At 38.1% G+C, this 12378-nt stretch overlaps 1 protein-coding gene across 1 annotated transcript; it reads right to left on the bottom strand.

The window, feature by feature from the left end:
- Positions 1-1112: 1112 nt before the first annotated feature.
- LOC145566615 (uncharacterized) lies at positions 1113-5286 on the bottom strand. The gene is made up of 5 exons (XM_081625978.1): positions 4002-5286; positions 3134-3899; positions 2658-2981; positions 2558-2567; positions 1113-1397 (listed from the first exon to the last, which is right to left on the bottom strand). The coding sequence occupies exons 1-5, from the start codon at positions 5284-5286 to the stop codon at positions 1113-1115; spliced, it is 2670 nt and encodes an 889-aa protein (XP_081482104.1).
- Positions 5287-12378: the final 7092 nt, after the last annotated feature.

The raw sequence follows: 12378 nt of genomic DNA on the forward strand, positions 1-12378 counted from the left end.
AGTTTTTTAACTGTAAAAAATAAGAGTAGTTAACCTTGGGGACTGATAGGGACACTTGGCTGCACAAAATTGGTCGCTCTAATGGTCCTTGTCAAGTGATACATGCAACAGCTCTTTTTTACATTTTCAAGCTTTGTTTTCTTTTTTTAATTAAACATGGATCACTACTAGAAAACACCTTATTTCCGACGGAAAAATTTCGTCGGTGAAGGGTCAATTTCCGTCGCAAAACATCTTTCCGACGGAATTCCGTCGTAACAGTTCGTCGGAAAACCCTTCGTAGGAAATCAGCAATTTTCCGACGAAAATTCCGTCGGAAACACCTTTCCGACGAATTTTCCGACGGAATTGAAGGCCTTGGAAAAAAATTGACTTTTGATCATAGTCCGTCGCAAATCTGCGACGAATTTTTTCCGTCGTTGATTAGTCTTTGCGACGGAATAATCCGTCGGAAGTACCGGAATTTGCGACGAAATTTTCCGTCGCAAAAGGGGAAAATTTGCGAGGGAATTTTTCCGTCGCAAATTTCCGACAGACTGTTCCGTCGGAAATTTGCGACGGAACAATTTCCTCGCAAATTTTCCCCTTTTGCGACGGAATTTTAGTGCCACAATTCCGTCGCAAATGAAGTTTTCCGACGAAATTTTTTTGCAAATTTCCGTCGGAAATTTGTGAAAACAAGGCACCAAATGAGATTATTTTCTGCCATAAAATAATATTAAAAACCTATTCCTGCACCTAGTTCCTGTTTACAAAATTTATCGAATACCGAAAATATTTTTATATATATTTCCACAAAAGCCATTCACCCAATAGAACATAATAATATTTAGTTATTTCCAAAAGAGCGGAAACATAATCAAAAGCTATACAAATAAACTTAACTACATGTCCGTACTAAATGAGACTACATGTCCATACTACTATAAACAAAAGCTAGGCTACACAATGGCCGGGGTACCCTGACCTGCTCCTCCACTACCCGGGTCATCCCTGGGGTCTCGATGCTGAGGCTGAAAGGTAGAACATGAGTCGTTGCTAGAGAATCGACTCATAAACTCATCCCACCGCTCCTTGTTTTTCCTCTCTATTTCAGCCACTTCACTTTGAATTCAGAGTTGCATCTCAGTTTCCATTTCACGTCTCATTTCATCGCGAAGAGCCTGAACCCTATGCTCCATCTGATCCTGCATCTGAGAAACAACGGACGGTGTGTACTGCTGTGACGACCTAGAAACTCGACCCGTCCGGTTGCTGTAGTACAACTCCGCACTTTGACCAAGACCCATTACTCGACCCTTCTTGTTGCGGCCACCCACACTCTCCCAATACAACTCATTGGGACTCTTCTTAAGCCCTTGAGTACTTGCTTCTTCAGCCTTCTTCTGGTAGGTTTCCTACAAGATATTCATTACACAAACATATATTAAATAAAAAAGACATGAAACAACATAAGTTAATAGTTTTTCAAGGTGTCCATGACTAGAAATGAAATAAAACAACCAAATACTTGAAATTAGGCACCAATTTCACCTACACACAGCCAAATAAGGGCAAAAGGCCTTCTAGTTTGCCTATTCTCTACATTTCTAGGATTATGAACTAATTCTTTCTCAAATCACTTCACATTTACATAGTTATAGGTGATCATGGCTTCAAATGACATTAAATGAGGTATTTGCTAAGTATAGGAGCCATTTTACACATATTGGAGCCAAATAAGGGCAAAAGGCCTTCTAGTTTGCCTATTCTCTACATTTCTAGGATTATGAACTAATTCTTTCTCAAATCACTTCACATTTACATAGTTATAGGTGATCATGGCTTCAACTGACATTAAATGAGGTATTTGCTAAGTATAGGAGCCATTTTACACATATTGGAGCCAAATAAGGGCAAAAGGCCTTCTAGTTTGCCTATTCTCTAAATTTCTAGGATTATGAACTAATTATTTCTCAAATCACTTCACATTTACATAGTTATAGGTGATCATGGCTTCAACTGACATTAAATGAGGTATTTGCTAAGTATAGGAGCCCTTTTACACATATTGGAGCCAAATAAGGGCAAAAGGCCTTCTAGTTTGCCTATTCTCTAAATTTCTAGGATTATGAACTAATTCTTTCTCAAATCACTTCACATTTACATAGTTATAGGTGATCATGGCTTCAACTGACATTAAATGAGGTATTTGCTAAGTATAGGAGCCATTTTACACATATTGGAGCCAAATAAGGGCAAAAGGCCTTCTAGTTTGCCTATTCTCTACATTTGTAGGATTACGAACCCATTCTTTCTCAAATCACTTCACATTTACATAGTTATAGGTGATCATGGCTTCAAATGACATTAAATGAGGTATTTGCTAAGTATAGGAGCCATTTTACTCAAAATAGAGGCAAATATGGGCAAAAGGCCTTCTAGTTTGCCTATTCTCTACATTTCTAGGATTATGAACTAATTCTTTCTCAAATCACTTCACATTTACATAGTTATAGGTGATTATGGCTTCAAATGACATTTTATGCAGGTAAGGTCGAGAACTAAGAATGTAGGCCTCAAACTTCCTATTTCATAAATGAACCAAGATAAATTAGCAGTTCAAACATTTTAATTATTTAGAACTTTGAATTCAATTCAATCCTTAAATTGAATACCTTTCGTATTCGCCAAGAACACCACTGTTTCTTAACACGAACAAATGAGCACACTCGAGTTCCTTGTCATCTAAATACCGAGTTTTACCCTCAGTTGAGACACGACCACTGTCCACCGAGAACAACTCTGGTAAATCTGCGTTGTCCATATTGCTATCAACATCTACATTCACATTACGACCGAGATCTCGTTTTTTTGTGTCGACCGACGCTTGGAAGTAATTTGAGCAGAAGTTTGCTATCTCTTCAGAGAGATAAGCATTGCATATGGAACCTTCAACCCGAGCCTTGTTCCCAATTTTTCGTTTCAAGTGATTCAAGAACCTGCAATTACATTGAACAAGTCATAACAATGAATGGTTTTTAAGAAAGAGGATGTGAAAGGGTGTTGAAATTACCTTTCGAAGGGATACATCCATCTATATTGAACAGGACCACATAACTTGCCTTCATATGGCAAATGAATAGGTAAATGCTCCATGGAGTTAAAGAAAGCAGGGGGGAAAACCTTCTCAAGCTTACAAAGGATTTCAGCAATGTTTTTCTCCAAACGCTCCATGTCACTAACTGTGATTGTGTAGCAACACAAATCGCGGAAGAATAGACTGATCTCTGTAATCGCATTCCAAACATGGGTAGGGAGCAATTCCCTCAAGGCGGTGGGCAACAACCTCTCCATGAACACATGACAGTCGTGGCTCTTCATTCCATGAAGCTTACATGCTTGCAAATCTACGCATCTGCTCAGATTGGAGGCGTATCCATCAGGAAATCGCAACTGTTTAACCCACTCACACAACACTTTTCGCTGAGCCTTGTCAAGGGCGAATGGAGCTTTTGGCATGAACTCTTTTCCCCTATCATCCTCCTGAAGATGGAGTTGTGGTCGTTTACAGTATTTGGCAATGTCATTTCGGGCAGATGGCGTGTCACATGTATGCTTTTTAACATCCATGATAGTGTGAATTAACTGATCAAAGAAGTTCTTTTCAATGTGCATGACATCTAAGTTGTGACGAACGAGCAAATGCTTCCAATAAGGAAGGTCCCAGAGCGTGCTTTGCTTGAACCACCCTTTTTTGGCTTTTTTGAGAAGTTTCAGTGCTTCCGGCCCATCCACTGCCCTTGGAAGGTCTTTAACACATTCCCACAGCTCCTCTCCAGACATGATATGTGGTGGTGAACCTTTCTCGACTTTGTTTTTACAAAATGCAGTTTTACTCTTTCGAAAAGGGTGATCAACTGGAAGGAATTGGCGATGACAATCAAACCAGGAAACTTTTCCACCATAGTCAAGCCAAAATGCTTTGCTTTTCTCCATGCAATAAGGACAAGCCTTCTTACCCGCTGTAGTCCAACCAGACAACATGCCATACGCCGGGAAGTCACTAATAGTCCAAAGGATGGCTGCTCGAAGTGTGAAATTTTGTTTCCTCGAAATGTCATATGTGTTCGCCCCAACTTCCCATAATTGTTTCAACTCCTCTACCAGCGGTTGCATATACACATCCAAGTTGCCCTTAGGGTTTTTCGGACCGGGAACGAGCAGCGAAAGGAACATGAATTGCCTTTTCATACACATCGACGGAGGCAAGTTATAAGGGGTCAAAATGACAGGCAAACAAGAATACTGTCCCCCAAACTTACCATGAGGAGCAAAACCATCTGTACACAAGCCAAGTCGAACATTACGAGGCTCATTGGCAAAATCTAGAAAGCAACTATCAAGATGTTTCCAAGCTTCAGTATCACTAGGGTGCGCCATCGTGCCTTGAACCCGAGGATTGTTCGAATGCCATGTCATTTCCTTCGCAACATTCTTGGTTGCATAGAGCCTTTGCAACCTGGGTGTGATCGGGAAATAAAATAGAACATTCAGAGGCACTAAGCTACCCTTAGAAGTCTTCTTGTATCGATCACTACCACACACCCTACATGTGGTTAACAGCACATCATCCTTCCAAAACAGCATACATCCTTTCGGGCATGCATGAATCTTTTCATGAGGCAACTCCAACCCCTTCACAATCTTTTTCACCTCATAGAATGTGTGAGCCACATGGTTGTTGCCAGGAATCGCTTCATTCACCAAAGAAGCAAACCCGTCAACACATCTGTGGGGCAAATTATACTCACACTTAAGACTAGTAATTCTAGCAGCCATCTCCAACACAGACATTGAACTCCCTTCGTATAATGGTTGTTCGGAATTCTTCAACAAATCCAGAAATTGCTTAGCTTGTGCATTAGGCTCCTCCTCTTCAGAAACACTCGCCTCTTCCGAATGCCCTCGGTCTTCATCTTCATTATGACCAAAAGCATCGAAGACCATTTCACGATATTCATTCACCTCTCGTTCAGGAACTTCTGGAAACCCTTCCCCATGACACATCCACTCATAGTAATTAGGAACAAAACCGTTCCGGTACAAATGAAGTTTAACCGTTTCCGAGTCCCAAAGCTTTTTGTTCTTACATTTAAAACATGGACACCTAACTTCATTGGGGTTGCTACTTTCGGGATGATCTTCCACGTATTTAAGGAATTCATCTACCCCTTTCACAAAGGCCGGATTAACAGATTGTCCAACTTTCCTTTCATACATCCAGCTTCGTTCAGTTCGTTTCATGATTACAACTTCTACACAACTCACGCAAATGTTTAATCACATTAGTCACAAAATGTGTTGAATATTCATTACCCATCAAAGTGTCATGGGAATGCAAATAATATGTTATTCTCCTTTAAATTAACTAAAATAAACTAAATGGCAATTAATATTTTTTTATCAAAAGAAACTAAACTAATGCTTATTATAAACCAAATAAACTAACATACATAATTAAATAAGCTATTTAATAAAGTAACATATTATTATTTCCAAAGTAAACTTAACTACCACAAAATGTTAACATTATAAATTAACATATATCAAACTTAATTTAACTAAGTTAAGATTTTTTTTCATAATAAACAAAGCTAATGCCCATTTTTAACCAAATAACCTAACATACATAATTAAAAAAAACTAAACTAACAAAAATGTTAACATTATAAATAATTAACATGTATAATTAAACTAGATTTAACTAAGTTAATAACCATTTTCAAAATAAACAAAACTAAAGCCTAATTTTAACCAAATAAACTAAACTAACATATTTCTATATACAATTAAATTTATATATTCACTAACATGTCATTCATCAACTAAACTAACAATTTTAAGTTTTATAATGTCATTAAACTCTAGATCTACCCTTTTTATTAACAATTACACCAAAATAAACCACACTTACAACAAATAAATTTAATTGACTAATAATTTAGAGTGTGTAATGTGAGATTCAATTAATTAAATTGTTTAACATAATAAAAAAAAAAACAAAAAAAAATAACAGAGAAGCTTACCTGAGGTGCGATGGCAGAGAAGCTTCAGCGGACGGTGGCGGTGGTAGAGAAGCCTCAGGGGACAGTGCCGGTGGCGGTGGCTGGAGAAGCCTCGGGGTTAGGTTGTTCGAAAACTAAAAAAAAAATAAAAAAAAACCAATTGTGGCACTTACCTGAAATTCAACGGTGGCTGGAGAAGCCTCGGGGTTAGGTGCGAACCGATGGTGGATTTAAACGCCTCAGGCGGTGGCGGTGGCGGTGGCTGGAGATAGTTAGGGTTAGGACCTTCAAAAATTAAAAAAAAAAACAAAAAAAAAACAAATTTCGGCACGTACCTGAGGTGCGCACCAACGATGGAGGAAGGGGAGAAAAATCGACCACTCGGGCAGTGGCGGTGGCGGTGGCTGGAGAAAAATCAACCACTTAGGGTTCTTCGAAAATTTAAAAAAAAAAAAAAAAAATACGAGTAGAGCACTTACCTGAGGGCGCACCGACGGCGGACGGACGGGAGAAAGTCCGGCGGGAGTGGCGGGCCTTTTCTCTTTCTCCCTTCTCTTCCCCTTCTTTCTCTCTCTTCTCTTCCCCTTTCTTTCTCTCTCTTCCCTTCTGTTCTGTTGCTAAAGCACGGGAATCTTGTTTTGGTGTTTAATAATTTCCGACGGAATTAAATTTCCTCGGAAATTTTGAATTGCGACGGAAATTTCCGTCGGAAACCAATTTCCTACGGAAATTTCCGTCGCAATTTACATTTTCCGAGGAAATTTAATTCCGTCGGAAAATGTACGACGGATTTTCCGTCGGAAGATCTATTTTCCGACGAAATTTTTCGAGGATGACATTTCCGTCGAAAATTTCAAACCTTCCGACGGAAATTATGGTCCGTCGGAGGGGTTCCGTCGGAAATAAGGTGTTTTCTAGTAGTGGATGGCCCACCATTACTGTACCTTTTCCTTTTGCCATTGCTGTGGGCATTTGTCCAATTCCTCACGGTCATTTTTTTTACTGCCCATGAATGTGAACCTAAAATAGTCATTTTTTCACATAATTCTCCTCATGGGCACTCTTACCCATGGGAAAAAAATGCCCATGAGGAAAATATCATGGTAAAAATGGTTAAAATGACATCCCACTCATGAGAAAAAAAAAATACCCATGAGGAGATTGTCAATTGCCCATGGGAATGGCAAAAATAAAATGCTACAGTACCGTGGGCCTTAGCTCTAAAATCAGAAAATTAGATAGTGTAGGAGAGAGAAAAATGTAGGAAAATTTTTTTTTTTTTTTTTTTTTTTAAGTCCATGAATGTGTGAAGAGTTGTTAAAAAACTGCCTATGAGAAAGAGTGGGAAAGAAGAGTGAGAAAGTGGGTAGAGAGAGAATGTCATAATTTTATTTTGCCCATGAATGAGATTGGTTTTAGTGTAGACTAGTTGTAGTAATATTAAAAATTCATGTTGTTGTAAAAGTAGTAGTAGTTGTATGTTTAAATGAAATTTATTAAATTATATGTAATGTGACATTAGTTCATAATAATAATAATAATAATAATAATAATAATAACAACATTAGGTTGATTGGAGGGAACGACTAGGCTCTTCGACCAGCAGATGTGTTGTTTTATTCCTGAAATAGAGGCCTTGATGTATGTTTGACTTGACAGGGTCTTCTCCTTTAACACAATCTAGGTTGTCTGACTTCGTTCCTAGTCATGTTGTGTCGATTGCGACTCAGCGGAAGTGGGACAAATATGGGGCACGTTGTATGGCTATTGGCTATGGTTTTCTTCCTTTCTCCTTTTCTTCATTTGGGGAATTAGAGAAGGATGTTGTTGCGTTGCTAAAGCGGGTTCAGGAGTTCCCTAGGACTTAGGATATTGGTGCTTGTGCAGCTACTCATATCTTCAACAGGATCGGGTTCGCTATACCTAGAGGGGTGAGGGCGCAGATTGTATCTGAGCTCCCCATTAATTTCTTGTAAATCGACTGAGTTTGTAGGTTTTAGTTATTTTTTTCATAATAATAATAATAATAATATAACCCTCGTAACCATCTCATCAATGTCTTTCCTCCAGATATTGGTCGTCCTGTGCATGGTGTTAAGTTTATAGGTGGTCCTGTCAGTGCTGATTCCTCTTTCTGTGGTGAGCTTGTTTCGCAGAGAGTGTCGAAGACCATTGTGCTAATGGATGCTATTGCTAAGCTCGATGATCCTCAATGCGAATTGTTACTTCTTCGTGCGTGTACTGGGGTTTCTAAACTCTACTTTGCTATGCGCACTTGTCCTCCTAATCTTTTTGAAACGGCTCAGATTTCTTTTGACGCGGCCCTTCGGGCTTCTTTGGAGCGCCATTGTAACTGCTTCGCGGCCTAGTTTTGGTGATTGGCAATGGCAACTTGCCACCTTACCTTTTTCTTATGGTGGTTTAGGTGTCTATTCACCGTGTGATGTTCGGCACTATGCTTTCCTTGCGTCGCGTCTGCAGTCTTCTAGTCTTTAGGTTATGCTTCTTCTCAATTCTGGTATTGTTGGTCCGGGACAGACCATCAATGGTGCTCTTAGTCTTTTTAACAGGACTGTGGAGACTGACCTTATGAGTAACCCTAGTGAGATCGCTGCCCCCAAACTCATGAAAAATTGGCAGATGTATATTTCACGAAGGTCACTGCATCTGCGGATTCCACTTTCTCCTTAACTCCGCGTCAGGTTGCCTTATGGAAGTCCCAACAGGGGGATCACGCTTCGGCTTGGTTGCGGATGGTCTCGTTATCAGGTTTGGGTCAGACTATGAATGGTAAGACTTACCGTTGTGTTCTTTGCTACTGGTTGGGTGTTCCTTTGTTCTCCGTTTCAACACCGTGTTCTTCTTTCTCAAGGGTTTTTGATGGGGATATTTATGGGGATCATGTAGTGTCTTGTGCTGGGATGGTGGGTATTAAACATCGGCACCACGTTGTTCGGGCCCTTGTTGATATTTGTTTTGGGTTGACTGGAGGGAACAACGGGGCTCTTTGACCAGTAGATGTGTTTCTTTATTCTTAGGATAGAGGCCTTGATGTATGTGTTGACTTGACGGGTCTTCTCCTTTGACACAATCGGGGTTGTCTGACTCCGTTCCTGGTCGTGTTGCGTCAGCGGTGGCTCAGCGGAAGTGGGACAAGTATGGGGCGTGTTGCAGGGCTATTGGCTATGGTTTTCTTCTTTTCTCCTTTTCTTCGTTGGGGGAATTAGAGAAGGATTTTATTGCGTTGCTAAAGCGGGTTCAGGCGTTCGCTAAGACTTAGGATATTGGTGCTCGTGCAGCTGCTCACATCTTAAGCAGGATCGGGTTCGTTATAACTACAGGGGTGGGGGCCCAGATTGTATCTCGCGCGGCTCCCCACCAATTTCTTGTAAATTGATTAACTTTGTAGGTTTTTTGATATTTTTATAATAATAATAATAATAATAAAAATAGTAATAGTAATAAAGAATAAAGAATAATAGATATCATGAATTGTGTAGTCTTATCTTGCATTGTCTAGTCCAATTATCATGCATTGTGTAGTCTAATCTTGTATTGTATAGTTCTATCTCTGATATTTTGCTGTAAAGTAGTGTCATTGCTTAGTACATTGTCGCAAGAAATGAAGTTAGATACTCATATGTGCATTTCTTGTCAATTATGTATTGTCACTTCAAATTTTGACCACGCGTTGCATTATTGTATGTACCGTAGGCTTTATAAATAATAGAAACTTTGATACTCAAATTCATCCAACAAACAACATATAATTTTTCCCTACTTCAAACACTTATCAAATTTTAACCATGTCTGATTATAACCCCCCCCCCCCTAACACATTTGATGAATTGTATAATGAAATGTGTAATTCATATATAGAGAGTAAACTTTCATGAGTTCAATAGATAACATCTTAAATGATGTCATTGAAGCTAGATCTTGCTCAAATATTAGAAAAAAAAACTAAGAAAGAAACGAGAATACACAGAGAGATACCATGAGGAAGGTCATGAGCGAATATGGATGATTATTTCTCAAATAACTCGGTGTATAATGATCAACAATTTCGATGTAGGTTTCGAATGAGAAAGGATCTTTTCATTTGCATTGTGAAGGATCTTGAAGATAATTATCCATATTTTCAACAAAAAAATGATGCCATCGGCAGAAACTCACTTTCACCCCTTCAAAAATGCACTGCTGTCATTCGAATGCTAGCTTACGGAGTGGCTGGTGATGCCTTAGATGACTAAGTGCGTATTGCTGGAAATACAGCCCTTTAATGTTTGAAGAATTTTTGTAGTGGGGTGATCGAGATTTATGAAGCTTACTATTTACGTAAGCCCACACCCGATGACGTCTGTCGTCTTCTACAAGTTATCGAGGCTGGCAAGGTACGCTAGGAAGTTTCGATTGTATGCATTGACAATGGGAGAAATGTCTAGTGGTGTAACACCCTCGAAATTCCTTTCCTTTAAAATACCTGTTTTACCCTTTTTAAAACACGAGATAGGAAATTCTAAGGCATTACTGCCACTATGATAATGGCTAAGGCATTTATCAAAGGCACACAGCGGAAGACTCTCTTTAAAACCATTCAAAGCAAGTCAACTTAAAAGTCAAACCAAACGAAAGTAAAGTCAAACCAAAGTCAAAGGAAATCAACCTACAACTTGGAACCATTGCAGGCCCTTCTTAAAACCAAACAAATACTTAAAAACCTTTGCGTTAGTCTCACAAGCATAATATAATATAATAATTAAAGCAATAAACCACATCATAATCTTATGGAAACTAAGCATGATTCACTCTTCACTCATGCCCATCATGAATATGCTTCATCACCTGAAAAGCTCCTCTCTACTTGTCCCCACTACTCGCCATTAAAAATGGCTCGTCGTAGGGCCAAGATAAAGGATAAGGCCAACAAAACACACAAACACACAATCAGCAATGCTGAGTACATAAGCGTAAATAATTTAAAACACACTAACATGCTTTCACCCTATCATCACACAACATACCTTGTTGCACCTGTTTACAAGCATACAACTTTCAACATGACCCTCAAAAATAACTAATTTATTTATTTAGCTTAATTATGCATCGAACGGGTTTCCCCCCTAACCTGCCCTAATAAAGGGGTACTAACATGGGAGCTAACCGTGCTAGTATAAAAGAACCACTTGTAAGTGGCGGAATTCCTGCATATAATTATAAAAAGGAATATACAGCGTCCTGTACTCTCAGTAGAAGTTATGGTTAAATATAAAACCCCATAACTCCCCCCACGTGTTCATACTCAAGGTATATACGTTTCAAGAGTTTTGGTGTGTAATCTCTTTCACTTTACGTTGTTTTACATATTTTTAGACTTGGTGATGACTCTCAAACCATAACACAATGAATCATTATAATTACTCAAACAATTAAACACGCAAATTCTATGTTACTCCCGGAGTATCGTCAACATGGTACTCTAGGTTCAAAACGACGGCGTTTTCTGCTGCTGGGGCATTAAGTATATAATCAACCTGCTCTTCGTCCATTATCCCTCCTTTTTCTCCTTTTTCTTCTTAATATACTTTTTCCCCTCTATTTTTTCAATTGCAAATTTCTCTCCGATTTTTCTCTCAAATCAATCACTCTTATTCCTCTTTTCATCAATTACTTTTCTAAATTGAAGATGATTTTGCGAAATTCGCTAGGTATTGGGGCCAATGATGCTCGTTATACTGAATCTGCTCTTGTTGATTTTGATGCGGAAATCATTATAGAGCAAGCGGACGACCATGAATTTGATTCATCACTAGCAGGTAAAGCTTTTAAATTTCATTCAAATCAATTAATCGTGAATTGCATGAATTGGATGTTATTTTTTGTAATTATATGTTATTTTTGTAAGATATTGATGTTATTCTCTTTTTTCAGTAATGTTAAATTAATGTTATTTTTAATGAAGTATATATTATTCTAAAATTTTAGATTGCATGAATTGGATGTTATTTGTAGATAGCTTACATTATTTTTGTAATTATGTTATTTTTTAAAGAAATTGATATTATTCTCTTTTTTCAAATAATTAATAAGTAAATGTTACTTTTAATGAACTATATGTTATTCTTAAATTTCAAATTGCATGTTTTGTTTTTATTTTGTAGATAACGTATGTCATTTTTTAAGAAATTGATTTTATTATCTTATTTTTTAGTAATGCAGATTAATTAAAAAAGTTTATGTTATTTTAAATAAGTATATATGTTATTTTAAAAGATGTTTTTGTTATTCTGCATATTTGATGATTCTTTTCTGTTTAATCTAAATAACATAA

The sequence above is a fragment of the Chenopodium album genome, chromosome 11, assembly GCF_948465745.1.
Source record: "Chenopodium album chromosome 11, dcCheAlbu1.1, whole genome shotgun sequence".
NCBI classification, from domain to species: Eukaryota; Viridiplantae; Streptophyta; class Magnoliopsida; order Caryophyllales; family Amaranthaceae; genus Chenopodium; species Chenopodium album.

Coding starts and splice junctions, on each gene's coding strand:
- LOC145566615 (XM_081625978.1), bottom strand. CDS start 5,286: ATGAAACGAACTGAACGAAGCTGGATGTATGAAAGGAAAGTTGGACAA. Junction 3,900..4,001: donor GTCTGGTTGGACTACAGCGG/GTAAGAAGGCTT, acceptor AATTCCTTCCAG/TTGATCACCCTTTTCGAAAG. Junction 2,982..3,133: donor GCTTTCTTTAACTCCATGGA/GCATTTACCTAT, acceptor ATGTAATTGCAG/GTTCTTGAATCACTTGAAAC.